Source organism: Sarcophilus harrisii, chromosome 6, assembly GCF_902635505.1.
Source record: "Sarcophilus harrisii chromosome 6, mSarHar1.11, whole genome shotgun sequence".
Classification (NCBI taxonomy): domain Eukaryota; kingdom Metazoa; phylum Chordata; class Mammalia; order Dasyuromorphia; family Dasyuridae; genus Sarcophilus; species Sarcophilus harrisii.
Window position 1 is genome coordinate 192,990,652 of NC_045431.1, and position 21,998 is coordinate 193,012,649.

A 21,998-nucleotide genomic window follows, 5' to 3' on the forward strand; every position below is an offset into this window, starting at 1 on the left:
GCCCCGCCCACTAGGTCCCTGAGAAGCTCGGCCTACTGATTTCCTGGATAGGTTCTGTCCCCTGAAAATTACTGTCCATCATGAGGTACAGGCTCCGCCCCCAGGCTGATTAACTTTACATCGCTTAGATTTAGTCCGTAGCAGAACCTCTTTCTTTCTTTTTTATTAGAGCTTTTTATTTACAAGATATATGCATGAGTAATTTTTCAGCATTGACAATTGCCAAACCTTTTGTTCCAATTTTCCCCCTCCTTCCTCCCATCCCCTCCCCCCATGGCAGGTTGACCAATACATGTTAAATATGTTAAAGTATAAATTAAATACAATATTAGTATACATGTCCAAACAGTTATTTTGCTAGAACCTCTTACTTTCTAAGGCTTCTGTGCTGTTGCCCTCCTCCTTATCACTCCGGCCCTGGGAACGAGAGGGGTCTCATCTCCTGGTTTTAGCCAGACATTCCAGGGGATCCCCCTTGCTGCCTGATGTCTAACCTCACTGCTTCTTGCTGCAGGGCTTGTGCCCCCCTATGCTGTGCTGCGGGCTCCCTCCAAGACAAAGGCTCCTTCCTCTGGGACCTCGGCTCTGAGGCTTGTAAAATCCTCCCTTGTGTGAGTGTTGAGGAGGAAAGATTGGGTTACTAGCAGGAGAAACTTGAGGCTTGGCCCCGAAATCCCAAGGATAGGACGTGTTATGGAGTCTCAGATCTGGAGGAGGCACTGGAGGGTTAGTGTAACCTGTAAATGATCCTCAGCAAGAGGTCATTGGGTCCTCCTTGAAAGCCACTGAGAAGCTCTAGCACAACTGAGTTCAAATCCATCCTGCTTGACTTATATACATCATTATGAAAGACCATAATGACACAAACCATCCTTGTGAGCTTGGGGAAAAATACAGCTTCTCAGTGCCCTAGGCCAGTCTTTTGTTGCTGAGAAGGTGCCAGCCTGCATGGTTGGTTTGCCCAGATCACCCAGCTAATGTCTGAGGCTGCACAGACTTAGGTCATCTTGATGCCAAGACCAACACTCTATCCCTAACCTGTTACTCTAGATTAATGCAAATTGATTTGCTAACCCTCAGACTGCTCCTTAGTCTTGTAATTCCTTCTCCTGCCCTCATGCTGACATGCTTTGTCTTCGCCTTTGTCTTCCAGAATTTCTAGCTTCTTTCCAAGCTTAGCTAAAACACCTCCTACAAAAGGCACCCCAGAGTGCTTTCTCTGTTTTTGCTTTCTTGGGGGTAGGGACACTCTAGAACAACTCTAGAAAAAGCTTCAATTATAATGTCAATCTGAAATAGAAACCAGAACCCCTAAATGGTAAAGATCCCGATGTGTAATGCTGGAGAAACTGAGGCAAGATAGAGATTAGAGAGTATTTAATAATTTATTAAAAGGGATTTACTGGGACCAAATGGATCCATGGTTTGGTCCCAGGGCTGAATGAGACTATAGTCTCCAAGAATCCAGCAAACAATGTTTGTTCTCAATGATATGTACACACATGGCTCAGACTGAGGCGGGGGTGGAGTCAGGGTTCTGAGAGCAGGAACGGGACTCTGACAGGGTGGGGTGAGCCACCAGAAATGGGATAACCTAATGAGGGGAGGAACCCCAGAGATGGGGAGAAGCATCTTGATAAGACAGTATCTGACATTCTGATAGCTTGGGACAGGGAGAGGCAATCTGATATTCTAAAACATAAGATCTTTTACCCTAAAGGATTCATTTCCAAACTATATAGAAAATTGATTCTAATTTGTAAGAAATCAAGCCATTCTCCAATTGATAAATGATCAAAGGATATGAACAGACAATTCTCAGATGAAGAGGTTGAAACTATTTCTAGCCATATGAAAAGATGCTCCAAGTCATTATTAATCAGAGAAATGCAAATTAAGACAACTCTGAGATACCACTACACACCTGTCAGATGGGCTAGAATGACAGGGAAAGTTAATGTGGAATGTTGGAGGGGATGTGGCAAAATAGGAACACTGATACATTGTTGGTGGAACTGTGAATACATCCAGCCATTCTAGAGAGCAGTTTGGAACTATGCTCAAAAAGTTATCCAACTGTGCATACCCTTTGATCCAGCAGTGTTACTACTGGGCTGATATCCCAAAGAGATTATAAAGAAGGGAAAGGGACCTGTATGTGCACGAATGTTTGTGGCAGCCCTTTTTGTAGTGGCTAGAAACTGGAAACTGAATGGATGTCCATCAGTTGGAGAATGGCTGAATAAATTGTGGTATATGAAAATTATGGAATATTACTGTTCTGTAAGAAATAACAACAGGATGATTTCAGAAAGGCCTGAGAGACTTACACGAACTGATGCTGAGTGAAATGGCAGGACCAGGAGATCATTATATACTTCAACAACAATACTAGATGATGACCAGTTTTGATGGATCAGGCCATCCTCAGCAACGAGATCAACCAAATCATTTCTGATGGAGCAGTAATGAACTGAACTAGCTATGCCTAGAGAAAAGAACTCTGGGAGATGACTAAAAACCATTACATTGAATTCCCAATCCCTATATTTATGCCCACCTGCATTTTTTTTGTTTTTTTTTTTTTTTGTTTGTTTTATTTAATAGCCTTTTATTTACAGGATATATACATGGGTAACTTTACAGCATTAACAATTGCCAAACCTCTTGTTCCAATTTTTCACCTCTTCACGCCCCTCCCTAGATGGCAGGATGACCAGTAGATGTTAAATATATTAAAATATAACTTAGATACACAATAAGTATACATGACTCAAAACATTATTTTGCTGTACAAAAGAATCAGACTCTGAATTATTGTACAATTAGCTTGTGAAGGAAATCAAAGATGCAGGTGTGCATAAATATAGGGACTGGGAATTCAATGTAATGGTTTTTAGTCATCTCCCAGAGTTCTTTTTCTGGGTATAGCTAGTTCAGTTCATTACTGCTCCATTAGAAATGATTTGGTTGATCTCGTTGCTGAGGATGGCCTGATCCATCAGAACTGGTCATCATCTAGTATTGTTGTTGAAGTATATAATGATCTCCTCGTCCTGCTCATTTCACTTATCATCAGTTTGGCACACATGCATTTTTGATTTCCTTCACAAGCTAATTGTACAATAATTCAGAGTCTGATTCTTTTTGTACAGCAAAATAATGTTTTGGTCATGTATACTTATTGTGTATCTAAGTTATATTTTAATATATTTAACATCTACTGGTCATCCTGCCATCTAGGGAGGGGTAAGAGGAGAAAAATTGGAACAAGAGGTTTGGCAATTGTTAATCCTGTAAAGTTACCATGTATATATCCTGTAAATAAAAGGCTATTAAATAAAAATAAATAAAAAAAAAAAAAAGGAATATTACTGTTCTGTAAGAAATGACCAACAGGATGATTTCAGAAAGGCCTGGAGACTCACATGAACTGATGCTGAGTGAAACAAGCAGGACCAGGAGAACATTATATACTCCAACAACAATACTATATGATGACCAGTTCTGATGGACCTGGCCATCCCCAGCAATAAGATGAACCAAATCAGTTCCAGTGGAGCAGTAATGAACTGAACCAGCTATGCCCAGAGAAAGAACTCTGGGAGATGACTAAAAACCATTACATTGAATTCCCAATCCCTATATTTATGCCCACCTGCATTTTTGATTTCCTTCACAAGCTAATTGTACAATAATTCAGAGTCTGATTCTTTTTGTACAGCAAAATAACGGTTTGGTCATGTATACTTATTGTGTATCTAATTTATATTTTAATATATTTAACATCTACTGGTCATCCTGCCATCTGGGGGAGGGGCTGGGGGGATGGAGGGGGAAAATTGGAACAAGAGGTTTGGCAATTGTCAATGCTGTAAAGTTACCCATGCATATAACTTCTAAATAAAAAGCTATTAAAAAAATAAATAAATAAAAAGATATTTTATCCTTATCAAATATTCTGAGAAAGAGGGAGGGGAGGTTTTGCAGGACTGAGCTTTGAGTAGACAATTATAAACTGAAGCAGAACAATTAGGGAAACTGAGTCAGGACTGGGTCAAGATAATTAGGGAAACTGAGTCAGGACAATAAAAGAGAACTGTGGCACAACATGTGGGCTGCATAGTGACTTTTTTTTTTTTTGCTGAGGCAGTTGGGGTTAAGTGACTTGCCCAGGGTCACTCAGCTAGGAAGTGTTAAGTGTCTGATTTGAACTCAAGTCCTACTGACTTCAGGGCTGATGCTCTATCAACTGCGCCACCTAGCTGCCCTCATATTGACTTATAAAGCAACATGTTTATTTACTCTCTTCCAACTACTTACCTGTATAAAGTCAGATTTTCTTTGTCTTTGTTAGCCAAAACAATATATCCCAAGAGACTGAATGCAGAAGCAGATTAATGGCAACCTACTTATCTTATATTTAGCAAACATCAAAGAGATTTATGGAAAATATGTAAAACAACACTACTCATAACTTTTTGTTCTACAAGTTATTTTTTCATTTCTAAAAATATCTGTGTTCATTAAATAACTATTTAAAATTTTAATGATTTAATTTCTATTTTGACAAATATTGATATAACTTCCATAAATAATTCTTTGGGACCCTCAATACTTTTTATGATTGTAAAGGGGTCTGTCTGAGACCAAAATGTTTGTGGCCGATGCTCTGTTGTCTGTGAGAGAGGGAAAGGGAGCTGTGTTGACTTTTCATAAACTGACTGTAAATCTTTTGTTGTTGTTTTGCATTTTAAATTCTGAAAATGTTGTTAAGTCTGACTTTAACAAAGGAATTGTTTTTCTTTTTTCTCAACCTTTTTCATTGGCTTGACACTGAAATTTACACTGAATTTACGTGTAAATTTAATCTTTGATTCTTAATGAAAGACTTATCATTATACGGAGCTTAAATCTGCCTCTTGGCAATTTCTACGGATTGCGCAGAGTTTATTTGTGCCCTTTCAGGCCAAGCAAAAGGAATCTCTTTCCAGTTTCAGCCAGTTACAAATCTGAAGGCAGACCATGCAGTCCAGTATCACCAAGTCCTTCCACCAGTCTTATGACGTCTGGTTTGTCTTCCTCTGGCTGCTCTCTGGCTTAACGTTCTTCCTAAAACACAGCGTGCAGAGGCTGGGCTTCCTAGCAGTTTCTTCATTTTAGACCCCCTGCTTCTCTCGGTGAAATTTAAAACGGGATCCGGTTTTTCTGGCTACCACGCACTAAGCACAGAAGAGGGTAGCTCCTGCCTTCCAGTTTCCAGTCTAAGGAAGGACGTGAGTACACCCAGAGCAAGCTAGACAGAATAAACAGGAAGTAAAGAAAAGAGGAAAGATCGCGGGATTAAGAGGTCCCTGGGGTGGGGGAGGGGAGGGGGGGGCTGGAGTTTAGTTGGGATTTCAGGAAGTCCGGAGATTAAGAGATAATCACGGAGGGGGGGATAGCATTAATGGAGATAAGGGGGTTTAGCCGGGGCAAGAAAAGAGCCGGAGGCGGAAAGAGAAAAGGGATCGCGTTCCGGGTGACGTCACGGGCGCGCCCACGCTCCGACGCAAAGCAGGGGCTTTTTATTCGGAGCCCAGGATTGTCCCTTCCACGGACGAGACTTTTTTGTGACCCGACCCCGTTTGATCTCCCGTGCCAGGCGGCTTCCTTGGAAGCGGCGGCAGCCGCGCTTAGTCGTGCAAAAAGCGGCCAGGGTAAAGGACGGGAACGCAACTTTAGATTGCAACTGGAAAGCACAGCAGGGGCCTTCCGGTTGGTCATCACGTGAGCGGAAGAAGGGAACCTTTTAGCCCCGGTGCTCGGGCCTCACGGACGGCTGCGAACGTTTCTCATCTTTGTGATTGGTCCATCAGCACGTCCTTAATTTTCCGATTACGAAAGAGAGGGGCTTGTGGAAGCGAAGGATCATGATTGGGCCACGTTGGACACGCCCCCTCCCGTTGGACCCGCCTTTACCGCCTGCTTCCTTCCCATTGGTGCGAATAGTGCTACTCGCGGATTGGAGGAAGGGAACCCGGCTGAGTTGAAGAGCCGATGGCGGCGTCACTTGCGGGGAAGAAAGTTGTGTTCGTTACTGGAAATGCTAAGAAGCTAGAAGAGGTGATGGGCCCGGGGAAAGGGAGCGGGGAAGCGGGAACTCCGTCTCCTCCATCGTTTTGGGTGACGTCAGAGGGCGGCTAGGTGGGGTCGGAGGCCTCCAGGGCCACGTGCGCATGCGGTCCTAAACGGGGAGGTGGCCGCGCGAGGCAGCCGCCCCGCCCCTTTCCCTCTTTGGCCCCGCCCCCTCTCCGGGAGTCTCGCTCCCTGTCTCGGAGCCGGTTCCAGCCCGAAGCGCTGGCCCTGGTTTAAAGCACGCCCTCCCTCTGACATTTCCTGGCGTCGCGGCCTCAGGCGCCTCCTCCGGGAAATGGGCGCGCGGACCGAACGACGCCCTGTGAGCTCACGCGGGCGGGGTGAAAGACGCCGCTGGCCGGCCGGGGGGCGCAGAGCGCCCGAGCCCTCCCTCGGAGGCGGCTGTTGGGCGATGTCCCGCGCTCGGGGAGGGCCCGGCCGGGCGCGAGGGCAGACCCCGTGCCGCAGCTCCCCCTCCTCTCCTCGGGCAGGTGGTGCAGATCCTGGGGGAGAAGTTCCCCTGCGACTTGGTCCCGCAGAAAATTGACCGTAAGTCCGGCTCCCCATTTACAAGCGCGCGTCTGCCGCCCCTCCCCCCCGGCGGCCGCTTGTCACGTGTCTCTGTTTTCCCCCAGTGCCGGAATACCAGGGGGAGCCGGAGGAGATCTCCATCCAGAAGTGCCGGGAAGCGGCCAGGCAGGTGCGCTCTGGCCCCTCCCCTCCCCGCCCCGCGCCCCGCCCCCTCCCCGCGCCCCGCCCCCTCCCCGCCCCGCCTGCCTCCCTCCCCCTGCCCCCCTGCCCCCAGGTGCTGGCTCTGCGCGCCCGCCCCGCGCCCTGCCCGCCCCGCCCCAGGTGCTGGCTCTGCGCCTGAGGCCGCCTCCTGGGCCGGGCTGCGCCTCCGCCCGCCCCGCGCCGCCGCCCCTCCCGCCCCCCCAGGTGCTGGCTCTGCCTGAGGCCGCCTCCTAAGGGCCGGGCTGCGCCTCCCGCCCGCCCGCGCCCGCCCCCCGCCCCGCCCCCAGGTGCTGGCTCTGCGCCTGAGGCCGCCCTCCCGCAGCCGGGCTGCGCCTCCCGCCCCGAGGGCCCTTGTCTGCCCGGGCTCCCGGGGCTGGTCCGGAGCGGGCCCATCGGGGGTTAGCTGTGGGAGGCGCGGCGTGACGGCGCTGTCTCGCTGCCGCAGGTCCGGGGGCCCGTCTTGGTGGAGGACACCTGCCTCTGCTTCAATGCCCTGGGGGGCCTCCCGGGCCCCTACATGTGAGTAAGCGGGGGACTGCCGCCCGGCAGCCCCTCTCCCCCAACCTTCCTAAGGGGCTGAGGCGCCGGCCCCAGAGAACCCGGGTCTCCGCCCTCCCTCCTTCCGGGCCTCGCTGTTCCCAGCTGCGAAATGGCAAGCCCCCTTTTAGTGTCTAGACCTTTCCTTTGCCCTGGGACCCCAGATCCCCCCTGGAAAGGCGTCCCTGAGGCCCAGGCACCGCTCGCGGGCCGGACCCGGTGTCCTCACGTGTGAACCGAGGATGGTAGCCCCGACCCCCGAGACTCCCAGGGAGATGCCCGGGTAAAGCAGCTCAGCGCCGGCACGTGGCGGGCGCTACATAAATGCGCGCGGTGCTGTCAGGGGCCAGGAAAAAGCCCTCCTTGTGTCCAGCTCTCCCCCACTCCCTGTGGCTGCCACCTGTAAGGTTTCTCCCGGATGGAGGCCCCGGCCGGATGTCAGGACCGCTCAGCTCTCCCTCTGACCCACCCTAGACAAAGTCCTTCCCCCCTCTCCGGAGCGGTGAGACCTGGGCTGAATGCCGACCCCGTGACGCTCTGCTTGGAGGGGCTGGGGAGGCCCGGCCTCAGCAGGCCCACTCTGGGAGGCCTTGTGGGAGGCTAGGGGAAGCGCCCCAGGGAGGCGCTAGAGCAGAGTGCCCGCGTGGTGCCCGCTCCATGCGTTGCCGCACGGCCTTCCATCTCCCCTCTGATCCTCCTCTTTGTCTTGCAGAAAATGGTTTCTGGAGAAGTTAAAGCCTGAAGGTGAGTGGCTGGTTGAGAGGGGAGGCGGCTCTGGAGAGGAGTAGGCCGGGGCCTCTGGGCTCTGCCCCCACTCTCCGGCTCGCTGGGTGAGCCCTGGCAGGGCCGCACCAAGCCCCCCTGAGCCTGCTGGCCCGGCGGGACCTCCCTGTGCTTACAGGGAGGCAGGTTCCATGGGCTGGCCCCAGTTTGACCAGAGGCGGTCCCTGTGAGCTCCAGGGAACTTAGGCTGCCGGGGCCCTTCCTTTCGGGTCCTGGCCCAGGCCCCTCCTCGCCGACCTTCTGGGTCCTCGACTTAGGTCTCTACCGACTCCTCGCGGGCTTTGAAGACAAGTCAGCCTACGCTCTCTGTACCTTCGCGCTCAGCACCGGCCAGCCCGAAGATCCTGTAGAGCTTTTCAAAGGCCAGACCTTCGTACGTGCACATGTGGGGGGCCGGGGGGGGGGCACAATGATGCAGGAAGGCCTGGGAGCAATTTCCAGACATGCCACCAGGTGGGGCTGTTCCCCTGTGCCCACACAAGGCCAGGAGTGGGAGCTTGGGCAGAAAGGAGAGATGAGCCAGGTGGCGCCAGAAGAGAAAGGGGGACAGAAGGCATGGACTGGGGGGAGAGGTAGAGGGGCCCACCTAGAGACAGCAGTGGTGATCTAGAGATCGGGACAGACAGACATGAAGTATCAGGGCAGGTGAGAACAGAGAGACAGTCTGAGGGGGAAGCTGCTTCTGGACTTGCTGGAGAAAACTTGGGGGAGGGAGGTTCCAGCTCCCATGTTTTTCTGCCCCAGGGCCAGATCGTGGAGCCTCGGGGTTGTCGGGACTTTGGCTGGGACCCTTGTTTCCAGCCTGACGGCTATGAGCAGACGTGAGTGCAGCTGAGGGGGGGCCTGGGTTTGTGGGCGGCACTGAGACCGAGGTGGGGGTCTGGGGCTCTGGGGCTCTGAGATGGCTCCTGGATCTTCTGCTGGCTCAAGAGCATTAAGATGCGTACTATTTGAGCAGGGTGGGGAGACATCTAGCTGCCATGTTTGAACAGTGGCCATCCCTAACTCTCGTAAGCAAGTTATGGTCTGAAAACATCAGGATTTGGAGGGATCTTACATAGTAATCATTTAATCATTCATAGGGTTATTGGAGGAGAGGTCATGCAAGTTGGAACTGAGGCAGAGCTGGGGCTAGAACACTGGGGTCTGTTTTTCTGAGTCTTGGGGGACTTATCAGCTGGTTTTGGTGTGATGCTTCCTGAGGACTGGCGCTAGTGGGGCAGCTTTGCAGATGCCCAGTTCCTTCTGAGCTCCCTGGTTATTCACAGAGCCGGTGACCGTTTGCATGTCCATCCTTCATGGCTGGCCTTCGGCTGAACTGACTCTAATGTTTTCAAGTCTTTCCCCGCAAAAGTCCACCTTGGAAAGAAAGTCCTCACACACCCCAGGCCCGGGGGGGGGGGGGGGGGGGGGGGGGGGGGGGTGCCCAAGCAGTGTTTACAGGGCTGCAGCAAACAAACGCAGATCTCCATCCAACCCCAGTGAGCCTTGGTGCTGTCGGAGTACACTGAACAAGAGCACTAAAGACACCAAAATGGGCAGAGGAACTTGAAGTTGTGCCGTAGAAAACAAAATTCCGTTTCCGTAAACTAGTGCATCTTCAGACCAAGTGTGGTGTGGTTGATGCAAAGCAGCCTCAGACTTGTGCCAAATCCTGCTTCCAAACATCTTCATGAGCTTCTCTGAGCCCAAGTTATCTCGCTTGTAAAATGAGAAAATAATCCTCTCCCTCCCAGCCTTTTGGGTTGTTACAAGGAAGGTTCTTTATCAGCCTCAAAGCACCCAAGAAATAGTTCTTAGTAGTAATAATGGTGGGTCCACTCTAAGGGAGACGGCGGGGTCTTTATGGGCCGCTTCTCACTGGGGGTCCTTCTGTGTCTCTGTCTCCTCTCCTCCCCCACCCCTCCACCCCCCCAGGTATGCCGAGATGCCCAAAGCTGTAAAGAACACCATCTCTCACCGGTTCCGAGCCCTCCGTGAGCTACAGAGCTACTTCCTGCAGCCAGGCTCCGCGAGGGCCCAGGAGGGTGTGCCACAGAGGGGAGAGGGGGAGGGGGCGGCATGAAGGACCCCAGGGACCGTGTGGAGGGACATGTGGGCCCTCCTGGATAAAAGTATTTCATTAATCTCAGTCTTGCGGATGGTATCTATCTTCTGAGAGTCAGATCACACCTCCAGAGGCTGCGTTCGGTCTTGGGATGGCACATTTGAGGAAGAGTATTGACAATCCGGCCAGCGTCCAAAGGAGGCCGTGCCAAATGATGGAATTGGGGACATTTAGGCCGGAAAAGTCAGGACCACCTGGATAGCTTATTTTCCAGAGTGGTCATGGGAAGGGATTGTGAAGTAAGCCATTTTTGCCAGTTCCCTAAAGGCGACACTGGGCCAGATTTTGGCTGGAGGGAGAGTGGAAACATGAGGTTGGCAGGCTGGGTAAGCGCTGTCAGGGCCATTCTGGAGGAGATCCTGTCTTAGGGGGGAAGAGTAGGATGAGGGGACAAGTCCCTTCCAGTTCTTAAGTGGGATCTCATTACAGAGTTGTGGAGTGGGACAGAGGTTCTTCCCAATGGCAGCCCCAATCCTAAACCCCAAAGTATCCAGGCTTAAAATGGAGATTTCAGGGGAAGGGGGGAGCTCCACAGAGGCTCTTACTAACAAGCACAGATGAGTAAGGACCCTGATGTCTGAGAATTTCAGTGAAGGCCCGGGGGGGGGGGGGGGGGGGGGGGGGGGGGGGGGCTTGCTGGGAGTATGTAGTGGGTTCCCTCCACCACTTACACAGCCTGCCCCTTGTTCATGCACAGGTGAGGCTGACGGAGCAGCCCTGTGAGCTCTCCATTGGAAAATGCTGGGACCCCCTTCCCAGGAACTATGTGAATGCCGCCCGACTTGGATTAACCCTTCCCACCCGCACTGAGGGCTGGCTTCCTCCACGAAGCCCTCCTTGATCCCCTTCCTATCCCCAGACCCTTTACTCTAGCAGAGGCACAGCTCATGGTGTCGTCCTTTCCTCCAGAGGTAGAGAAGGGGGAGGCTGCAGGTAGAAGTGTAGAAACAGAAGCTTTATTCTCTGCAATGCTCACAGCGAGTTCCTTACACAATCAAGGAAATCATTTCTCTTCCAGTAGTGACTCTTTTATCAAAAGAAAATCCACACTGCTCAGCTTGGAGTCCCCCAGGCCTGCAATGGGAGACCTAGTTCTTGGGCCTGGCCCCTGCTCCTATGAGGGGGTGGAGGGTATGCGCACATGTGCTCGTGCGGAGCCCACCGGCCTGTGCTGCCAGGAAATACTACTCTGGCTGGGGTTTCCCTCTCCCTGTCCAGGGGGGAGGGAAGGGTCGGGGAACCCTCTCGACCTGGGCCTGCAGGACTGAGGGACGTTCACCCAGGAGCCCGAGTTAAGTCGGATGTGCATGCGTGGCCAAAGCCCAAATGATGGGGAGCATAACTGATTGTCAAAGGCAAAACCCCTCAGGCGCACGTGCGCAGCGCGAGGGCCGAGAATGGCTGCCCTGGCCGCTGGGCCTGCTGGCGCCCCCACTCTCTGCCCCATGGGGACTTAACTTGCATGAACTGCCCGAAGCCAGAAGCTTTCCTCCCTGACTGGGGGCTGGAGCAGAGGCAGAGGAAGGCCCTTCCCTCCCAGTGACCCCCAGAGCAGCCTGGCCTCAGGGAACCCCGGGAAGCAAAGCCCTTGGGGAGGGACAGATACAAAGAGAAAATCAGCTGTGGAAAAGACAGAGGTAGAGACTTGAGGGGCTCAGAGTGGGAGGGTGGGCAGAGAAGCGAAGCAGCGCAGCTCCACCTGAGCCAGGGCAGTGGGGCACCCGAGGGCGGAGGCAGAGACTTGGGTCCGGGGCTCCTCAGTGCTCTGCATCCATGGCATCTAAATATTTGGCTTCAATGATTCGGGGCAGCAGGATGTACCTGGAAGGTGGGGGTAGCGTGCATGAGTGCCCAGGGTCAGGGTCTGCGGCCCCCATACCCTGCTCCCCCTCCCCACCAGCCCTGGCCTGGTCAGCCCTTGCCCTTCTGTCCTGGGCTACAGGTGCCCTTTCCTGTCCCATTTTCTGGCACGGCGGAGCCCAGCAGACCCCCACCCCTGGTTTGGCTGTTGGGGAGGGGAGGGGGAGGCTCACCGGATGGGAATCATGGCAATCATGATGAGGGGGAAGATCATCTTCATGTAGGGCAGGGACGACATGCCAAAGGCACAGAGCAGCAGCAGCTGGAGCACTTGCAGGCCTGTGAAGTAGTGGATCTTCCTCTGCGGCACCCGGCGAATGTAGTGCGTGGGGGGGTACGCTGTCTGCAGGGGGGAGGGAGGCCGCAGGGCTGAGGCCGTGCCTCTGCAGCAGGGGCGAGGCCCGTTGGGGGGGAGGGTCCAGGGCTTGGAGACTGGGAGGGGGGGGGGGAGAAGCAATAGGGAATCCAGGGCTTGAAGACCTGGGGGTGATGGGGGATCCAGGGTTTGGAGCCCCAGAGCAGGGCTCTGGGGGACACAGGGCCCTCACCTGCTCCTTAAGGAGGAGGGCGATCCTCTCGCAGAGCTGGCTGTTGTCGAGGGAGGTGAGGGCGATGTAGAGGAAGAGTCCATAGAGCACGGCCTTGGGGATGGACTGCAGGGGGAAGGGCAGCAGCAGCAGCGACAGCCCCACCAGGATGCTGGCCCCCAGCGTGGTCAGGCGCGTCTCCTTCACACTCACGATCCTGGGGGAGGGGTGGGGCAGGCACACGGGCGGCAGGGCTCGCCGCGTGTCCCGCGTGTACGGGGCTCGCTCGGACCGGCCAGACGTCCCCCCACCCTGTGCCGCCCCCACCCCGGCCCCCTCACGGTCACTCACGTCTCACAGATGTGCCCGAACTCCACTCGCTCCTCCACAAAGGCCAGCGCCCGCACGTGCAGCGGCGAGTGGGGGTAGGCCGCGTGCAGCCAGGGCAGGCCAAACAGAGAGAGTCCCATGTTGATCAAGGCGATCAGCAGCAGGTCCCAGTGGTAGGCTGTGCCCTTCACCAGCCTGGAGCACAGGCGGGCACACCGTTAGCCGGCGGGCAGGAGAACCGGCCCTTCCCCCACAAGGGAGAGTGAGGGATGGGGGCTCCACGGCCAAAGAGGAGCCCAACAGGCGGGTGGGGGCCCCGGGGGAAGGCAGGGGACCGCTCTCAGAAGGTGGGGCTGGGCTGGGCCCGGGAGCCCGGGGGGCGGAGGAGACACCTGTTCTCTGGGGCATTGGCCAAGGCAGCGACTAGGTTCTGCTCGATGAAGAAGAGCATGGAGAGGAGGAAGCCCAGGCCCATGGCACTGCCCACGGCGCCCAAGGACAGCGACTGCACTTTTGCCAGCTCAAACAGGCTCTCACTGGGGTTGTAGCTGAACTTGGACACTGAGGAGGGCAGAGAAAGGGAGGGAGTGAGCAAGGACGGCTCCGCCGGCCCCGGGCTCTTCTGCAGGACCCTGCGGTGGGCCAAGAGGGCCTGGCGGGTCTAGGGAAGAGGCAAGTGCGACCCCTCAGGCCTGCTCCTTCCTCGTCACACTCACTCTTAATTCCGTGGAAGACAAAGGAGCCCACGATGGAGAAGGTGAGCACCGAGATGGGCAGCGCACAGTCCGACAGGGCCTCCCGCACTCGGCCGTGGAGGTACGGGCTGTGGGGGCAGGAGGGGAGAGCTGGAGCACGGCCGGGGAGGAGGGCCCTCGCCGAAGCGCCCCCGGCCGGGTCCCCATCACCCCTGGAAGGCCCGAGCCGGGGGCCCGTCTGGCTGCCCCGCTCACCTCTTCTTGAACTGGTACAGCGTGTGACCCAGCCAGACGGTACCCAGCATGAGCATGAGACTCAGGAGGGCCGTCTCCCGGCCCGGCGGCTCCCCGTCGCTGTCCGCGGGGTGTGAAGAGTTCATCAGCATGCTACTGTTAAGGCCCAGCTCGGACTGGGAGAGGTGCGCCTCCCCGTACTCGCTCACGTGCACGCCAAAATAGTACTTCTGGAAGACTGCGGGGACACGGGGGGCACCCATGGGGCGGCTGCTCCCAGACCGCCGGGCAAACTCACCAGCCACGCCGAACGCCCCTCACAGCCGGAAGGGGTCCCAGGCCCGCAGAGAAGGAAACCCGACAGTGGATCCCAGGGCCCCACCAGGGTCCTGTCCGGCCTCTCGGAAAACCTGTCCCCGGGCCGCTCTCCCCCCCAGCCGGCACATCCTCCTCCTGCCCAGCTGAGCTAAAACCTGTCTCCTCAAACCTGCTGCGAGTCTCCCTGAGCCAGAGACCCCATCTCCTGCACAGGGCAGTCCTCAGGTACCCAACGGCCTCAAACTAGGAAAAAGTCACAACTCGAACCCAGCTCTTCTGGGGGCTGGCCAGGGGCCCCTTGGCTGCACTGGCTTGTTTCCTGGGAGCATCCCTCCCCCGCCCCCCCCCCCCCCCCCCCCCCCCCCCCCCCCCCCCCCCCCCGTCTCTCTTCCCTGCCCTCCCTTCTGCCTTGGCCCCTGTGCGTGTGGGAGTGGGGGATGTGTGTCCTGGTGCACAGGGAGCAGGCTCAGCTGGGTCAGACAAGCTCAGCAGGCACACCAGGTGCTCGGCGAGCCGCTTCCTGCAGAAGACAAAAGTCAGGGCCGAACAACAGGAAACCCCGTGGCACCGTCACACACGCACAAGGTGGGAGGGCCCGGGGGACGGGACCCCAACTCCACTTCCCTTCTGGACCCTTAGTGGAAGGGAGTGGTGGAGCATCCGTCAGGGGGGCCGTCCCTTGGACTTCCTGGGATGTCGGGCTCCCCACAATCCCATCTTTTCTGTCAGGTCTCCCTCCCTCCCCAATGGGCCCTAAAAGCCTGTGATTCATGCCTCTCCCCACTCCTACCTACATGGGATGCAGAAGGTCAGAGGTGAGACAAGAGGCTGGAGAGCCAGGGGGAGGCAGAGCCCGTCCTAATGGGAGGGGTCAGCAGCAGCAAGCTGGGGGCCCACTGTCTGGAGTCACAGGTGTGGCCACACCCCCAAGCCATGGGGGCGTGACCTCCCAAGGCAGGACATTCTCCCTCTGGATCCTTCTGCCATCCGGACCTTCTTTTCCACACACTGAAGCGAAGCCGCCTTCCCGGTGCTGGGCTCTGGGGCCGAGCAGGACAGGCCGACATTGCTCCCACGTTACAGCCCTCAGTGTTGGAACACAGCTAGTACACTAAGGCTCCTCAATCCTCCAACTGAGCCTCCTCAGGCAGAGTCTCCAATGCCCTCACTGGTTCCGCTCACCTTCTTCTGGACTCTGGACTCTGGCCTTGCCAGAGTGGCACCTCACTGCTCTGAACAGGGCCAAGGGCAGCAGTCTACCAGCTTCTTTGTTGTAGATCCTCTGACCTCCTCATAGAATATACAACTTAACTTTTCTGTCCCCCAGCCTGTAAGACAACTCACTCTGTTCCATGTGAGCTACAACTTTGCCAAGTCTGACATCTCTGTAATTATCCAGGTTGCTAATAAAAAAAAATATTGAACAGCGCAGGCAAGAACAGCTTTTAAGAGACTTGAGACCTCAGTGGACCTCTGTGCATTAATCACTCACTCAGTGGGTTCTATCATTCATGGAATCATATATTTCCCTAAACATGAATCTCTATCTTGTCCACAGAGATAACACCAGAGATTCTGGGTTGTCTTTGTTTTGTATCGTTTCTGAAATCCAGAAAACAGAGGAGTACTAGAGTACATTGCCGATTCTCCCCTAGTGATCCTGCTCCCAACTGGTCGGAGAGCATATACTGGCTTGCCCGCTTGCTCACACACCATCCTTTAACAGTCCATTATCACATTTTGCTTACATGCTCCTCAGGTTTTCTGTCATCAATCTCTTATTCTAACTATGCCTTACTACAGGGAAGGCCACCAATCTGAAGAACTGACCCGTAATCTGAAGAACTGACCATCTTTTTCATCTCCATTTATCTCTCTCTCAAGTTTTCTTCTCAAAAATCGCCAATAAAAGCTTAGCAGTCCAATCTGCCATTTCTTTCAATATCTCAAATATGGTTCCCATAGAGCCATAATGACTTGAATTCAGTGAGGGCAGGAAGAGGCTCTCTTACCATCCTTTCACTTATATTGAGTTTCAATTCCCTGTTATTCATTTTTGTCCTATTCTTTCCAGTCTCCATAGAAGAAAAGAGAAGCCAGGCAGATGTTCAGTAGTTCTGGCTTCTCTTTGGTCCAGCTCATTGTTTTGGGATTTTTTTTGGTCCCCAGCATAACTTAAAAACCAGCCTTTTTGTGAGGAGAGCCTTAGCCCTCATTACTCACTCTAGTTTGTCCAATTTTAGCAGTATCATTATTCTTCTCAGGTCCCTGGCCCCTTTGTATTGATCCTGGGTTACTTACTTGTTCCTGCTTTCATTGAATATACTTTTCTTTTTAAAATCTGAGTTCATCAGAAAGCCACCGGTTGCAGCCATATCAGTATCTTTAGATCATTCAGCTTAGTTTCTCTTAGCTGTATCATTTGTATTTGCATCTTTACAAATTCGATCTTGAAAATCTCATCTCCCTCTCCAATCATCTTCCTTTTTCAATACTCAAACAAATAGATTCTAATCAGGGACTGGTAAATATTTCACAACTTACTCCCTGAAGAAGAATAAAATGTACTCACCACATACTAGTTTAATTTGTATCGACATTTTCTCCACTACTTTCTTAATTCTAGAGACAATCAATCAACAAAACAACAAAGGAAGCCCTGACCTGTAGTATTTGCTGTTTTCCAAGGTAAAAATGCTCACACTGAAAATTTAACCATCAGCTCTCAAGAGCCAGTTTGAGATGGCTTCGGCACATTCATGATTCTGCCTATCTTTTCCCTCAAATTCTTAACATCTGTTCTTGTGAAGTGCTCTTCACATGCCATACTATGCTTGGCATTTCCCTTCTTATCTATTATAATCATAGCTCGAATTTCTACACTTGTTTATGAGTTTTAAATGCTTTTTCTTCAAGACAATCCCATAAAATAGATGGTGAAAGTATTAGTAGGCCCATTTTTTCTGGGAAGCGCACTGTAAAAGTGACTTTACCAGAGTCAAACAAGAAGGGTTGGAGCGGGCAGCCAGACCTGAGTGGATCAATCCAAGTCTGTGGTTGTCTGCCTTCAAACCCACTGCCTCTCTGAGATGCTCCCAAAGCTCATCACTTTGCCTTCTCTTCCTAGTTCCCCCTCACTGGTCAAAATCAGGCAAATCTCTCTTACTACTTGTTAAGAAATGAAAACTGTCAGCAGGGAGAGCCAAGAGCTTACCCACTGCTCTGTTTTTAACACACAACTGGTAGAAGCCAAACAATCGAAAGCAATTGATACAGCTCTAAAGAAAAGGATATCTAATGGGAGCAGGAACAAATAAGCCGGAATCAATACAAAGAGGGCCAGGGACCCGAGAGTAACATTAGTGCTGCACAATGTTGTTAATGTGTGTATGTGTATGGTTGTGTGTATAATATATATAACACAAAAACACACACATTTCCATACATATATATATATAAACACATACATATCTATCTTCTTGACACAGTATTCTCTCAATTTCCTTACAAGGTCTGTTCCTTTGGTAGAAGGAGTACTATTCCACTGTCCCGTTCTCATCAAGAACTGCCATCTTAATGATACCTAGTAGCTTGTGTGGACCTTCGAAGGGGCAGATTTCTGGTTCCCTTCCTTTCTCCCTAGCCATTCTCGCCCTTCTCCATCTCCCCATTCACTCTGCGCCACTATGGCTGCGATCCCCTCACCTCTCACTTAAGACTTCCCAGCTCCCTGCAGGCCTTCCTCAGCTAGGTATTCCTTGCACACTACCAGACCTCCCCAGTGCCCAGCCGTGACAACCTAACTCTCCTGCACAGAGACCTGCCAAGCTTCCTTTGGTTCCTCGTGCATGCTAGATGACAGTTATCCTTTCCACATCATGACTTCCCACACTGTGACTCCTCATTGAAGTTCTGACTTACTGAAGATACTGAAGAAACTAAATGGGAATCAGGGTGGAGTCTTGTGGAAGCTGCAGATGACATGTAAAGGCCAGCAGGTGACCCACAGAGCCTATGACCAAATACTTAACCCAAATTTTACAAGAAGGTTCTTTAAATACCCCGTAAAAGAGAAATTAAAAGTTCAGATTTCTCTGAGGACCAAATGTTTTTTCATGGATTTTCTATACGGGCTTTCTACACTTTAATGCCTGAGATTCCACACTTGTACCTCCTGAGATCTGGAGGCTATCTATAACTAGAAACTCTTTGGGACCAGAGACTGTTTCAGCTTTGAGCTCCTTAAGGAGCTGTGTTCTGACTGCTTTGGGAATTCCCCTGGTTGATACACAAGAAACTCCTGTATGTGCCCTCACCTTTGGGATTATTCTAGTTCCTCTCTAGAAGAACTACCCAATGTACTGCAGGCCTTCTATCCGCTTTTTCACCACTGAGTGGGTCCCAATGTACCCCTCAGGCTGTCCATGTCTTGGTTCTTACCTTATGACCAATCACCTTTTCTGGTCATCTCAAACTTAATGTGATTCATGCTCCTTCTTTCCCAAAGAATGGGCCAGTTCATTTGTGCTAAGATTGGCAGGTGTAGTTCAGTGCCTCCACAAGCACGTTAACTTGTGGTTCAGTGAACAGGGATCACATGTCCAATGACCATCTCTGAGCGATTCCCTGCATCCTTTGCCACGCTTCAGGGACAACACAGGACTAAGACATTTTCTATGTCTGCCTATTTCATGGCCTGACAAATTCCTGAGCAGTCACTGAACCCGTGATCTGGGTCCATCACTTCTCCAATGGCTCAGTGGGTAAAGTGCTGGGCCTGGAGCAGAAAGACTAACGTTCAGTGTGCCTCAGACTCTTTTTAGCAGTGATAAGTCCCTCCGTTTCTTCAAATGCTAAATGGGGCCAGCAATAGCACCTACCTCATTTGGGGATCAAATGAGACAAAAGCTTGGAAAGTGCTTAGCCCGGTATCTAGCACACAGTAGGCACTTAATGATCGCTTGTTTGCCTCTTTACTTCTCAGTAAGCTCTAGCATCTCCCTGTAGTCTCTAGGATAAAATATAAACTCCTCTGTCTGGCACTCCCAGCCTCAGGGGCCTCCTCATCTTGGCCTCACAGAATCCCTCGCTTCCCTCATGCTCCCCTGGGCCCTCGCCGCTCCTGCCCCGGCTGCCAGTGCCTTCCTCCCCCCGGATCCCCTCATCTTTGTTTTCCACATGCTGATTGAAGCACGTCCTGGGAGGACAGCTGCTGGACAACAGGGCTGGTTTCGCATGTTTTAGTTTTTGCCCAGTGTCTGGTATACAGTAGGCACATAATAAGTGCTTGTCGATTGATGCCGTCTCCAGACACAAACTTCCAGGGCCCTCTTTGAGCTAAATCTTTCAATCAGACTTCCATGGAGTAGGTGGCTTTTATAAAGCATACCCGGCATTTTAGTAACTATTTGTCAAACTGAACGCAAGAGATTCTAAACTCCTCTAGGCCCCCCAGAACCTGGTCTTGGACTCTTTCCAGGCTCGTCTCTCACCCTTCCATGCATACGAACGTTTTTGCTGCCCTGCGCCGGGCACACTCCTGCTGGTCTCATTACCCACAATGCCTTCCCTGGTGCCAGGACTGCCTGGCTGACTCTTACTCCCCTTCTGGAGCCTGTTCAACGACCCATTTCTGTGGGAAACCTTCCCTGCGCCCTGCAGGCCACGCTTGGGACTGGGAGGCGTTGGAGGGGAATGCTCTGCTGCTCCGATGGCTCTCTCTCTGGGCTCTTGTCCCCTCTAGGGCAGGGCCTGGGTCTGCTGGTGGGGCAGAGGAACACAGGGCCAGAGGACAAGGGGGAGGGGTCAGGGCAGGACTTACTTTTGACCATGCCCTTGATGGCATCCAGCACAAAGGTGATAGAAATGAAGAGCGCAATGATCTCCTCTGTGGACCTAGGAGCAAGAACACCCCTGCTGAGCCCCGGCTGCTCTCATCGTCCCCCCGTGTCTCTGCCGGGGGTCCTTGCAGGACTGACAGCTGACACTGGCAGGGAGCTGGGCTGGGCAGGGGCTCCTTGGTTGCTCCCATGCCCCTGAGGGCCGGGCTCTGGCCACTGTCACCTGCATCTGACAGACAAGGAGCCTGGGGCCCGCAGAGGCTGAGGGCTGTGGCTGTGCTCACCCAGCTAGAACGCCCGAGAAAGGGCCAAGGCCCAGCCCTCCGGCCTTCTCCCCCCGCACGGAGGAGGGCGCTGTCGGCGCCAGGGTGCAGGGATGGGTCTGGGGGAGCCGGCTCGTTTGGCACCGAAGGTGGGCCGAGATTGGAGGGGGTCCCAGACACAGGTCATCACAACACCGCAGGGTCAGAACCACCGAGACCCGTTAGAAGTGGGAGCGCCAGACACAGTATTAACCCCAGAGGCGCCCTTGAGCCCCCAGCCCAGAGGCCGGACTGCCGCTGCTGGCGGTGGGAGCGCTCACAGCTGGGTGGGCCCGGCCAGAGGGGCAAGGCCAGGGGACGGGGACAACACTACCTCTTGAAAACCTTCATGAGAAGACTCAAGTTGAAGATGGCATAGACCGCCAGGAAGAAGCTGTTCCACAGCCCGGTCCAGGCGTAGAAGGCATGAAAATCCAGGTTGTAGTCATCACAGATGCCACGGATGACTGAGAAGGGAATGACCAAAAGGGCTGATGGCAAAGGGAGAGGAAGGGCCCCTGCCCAGTGTGAGCCCTCGGCCTAGAAGAGCTTCCCCGCCCAGCCCAGGGTGGGGGAAGAGAAGGGGGGGTCTCCTACACAGGAGGCCCTGGGAGAAGGGCGGGGGACTAGGTCCTGGGGCCGGGGACCTCCTTTGGACCTGGAAAGGCACGAGCCTGAAGGGGCGTGGGGAGGTCACTGACCGTGGATGTAGAGGGCCAGCGGTGCCGTGGTCAGCAGCACCACCAAGGGCTGTCCTGAAAACAGCGCGTACAAGAGGCCGCCAATGCTCTGGCCGGCGATCGTTTTCTTCACATCTGGAAGGACAGGGGCCAGTGGGACATCAGACTGAAGGAGGCTCTGACCAGAGGGAGCAGGGCCCAGGCCAGCTCGCTGCTCCCTTCGGCCTTGAGGGAGGGGCTATTTCCAAGCCCCTGGGCTGGGACCATCTAAGCAAAAATTGGATATTCTCTGGATGTCCAAGAGCCAGAGCCCGGACACCGCCCAGGAAGAGGCCTCTGCTCACCAATGACTCCCTTCGTGTTCTCATCGTTGAGGGAACCGAAGGCGATGGTCGGCAGGAGGCAGGCAAAGTAGAGAAAGATTGTGGTCGTGAGGTACTTCCCCAAAGACTTGTTGCTTCCAATCACACCTGGGGGGTGGGGGTGGGGGTGGAGACAAGGTCAAAGGTCAAACCTAGCCCACCCGGGAGGAAGTGGGGCCACAGGACTTTGGTGCAGAGATATGGTGTCCAAGGTAAGAGCCCTAACAGAGACTGAGGCTGGCAATGACGCGTGGGACATCTATACGGGATTCGGACTATCAGCTACTCCTTGCAGCTGCCCTGGGAGGGAGCTGGTGCCCATTTTATGGGTGAACAAAGACCGTCCCTCACTTTGCCGCCACATCACTGAGCTCAGAGGCAGGCTTTGGGAGAGAACCTTTTCAGAGAATCCAGGACCCCTCCGGGCAGTGGGAAGGGGGCCGGGTCAGCTCCTCCCTCAGGACGGCCTGACTCTCCACTCACCATCAGTGAAGTCCAGAGCGTACACAGGAAACCTTCGGGCCACGTCGTCCATGATCCCCTTGCCCAGCTGCAGGAAGTCGTGACACTGGCG

The 21,998-nt window shown here is 53.5% G+C and overlaps 2 protein-coding genes across 8 annotated transcripts in view; one reads left to right on the top strand and one right to left on the bottom strand.

Moving 5' to 3' along the window:
* Positions 1-5,511: 5,511 nt before the first annotated feature.
* ITPA (inosine triphosphatase) lies at positions 5,512-10,300 on the top strand. Its single transcript, XM_031944020.1, has 8 exons — positions 5,512-6,105; positions 6,609-6,666; positions 6,753-6,817; positions 7,295-7,368; positions 8,099-8,130; positions 8,427-8,542; positions 8,914-8,990; positions 10,087-10,300. The coding sequence occupies exons 1-8, from the start codon at positions 6,040-6,042 to the stop codon at positions 10,232-10,234; spliced, it is 636 nt and encodes a 211-aa protein (XP_031799880.1). The 5' UTR covers positions 5,512-6,039; the 3' UTR covers positions 10,235-10,300.
* A 910-nt stretch (positions 10,301-11,210) lies between these two features.
* The window catches only part of SLC4A11 (solute carrier family 4 member 11), a 34,072-nt gene continuing 23,284 nt past the window's right edge, over positions 11,211-21,998 (bottom strand). For all 7 annotated transcript variants that reach the window (XM_031944022.1, XM_031944023.1, XM_031944028.1 and 4 more), the window contains 12 exons: positions 21,908-21,992; positions 21,407-21,532; positions 21,084-21,197; positions 20,717-20,849; positions 20,062-20,135; positions 13,944-14,160; positions 13,710-13,816; positions 13,386-13,554; positions 13,015-13,188; positions 12,685-12,880; positions 12,310-12,479; positions 11,211-12,097 (listed from right to left, as the gene is read on the bottom strand). In XM_031944022.1, the coding sequence (XP_031799882.1) occupies positions 12,034-12,097; positions 12,310-12,479; positions 12,685-12,880; positions 13,015-13,188; positions 13,386-13,554; positions 13,710-13,816; positions 13,944-14,160; positions 20,062-20,135; positions 20,717-20,849; positions 21,084-21,197; positions 21,407-21,532; positions 21,908-21,992 (1,629 nt within the window). In that variant the 3' untranslated portion in view covers positions 11,211-12,033. The remainder of the gene's footprint in view (positions 12,098-12,309; positions 12,480-12,684; positions 12,881-13,014; positions 13,189-13,385; positions 13,555-13,709; positions 13,817-13,943; positions 14,161-20,061; positions 20,136-20,716; positions 20,850-21,083; positions 21,198-21,406; positions 21,533-21,907; positions 21,993-21,998) is intronic.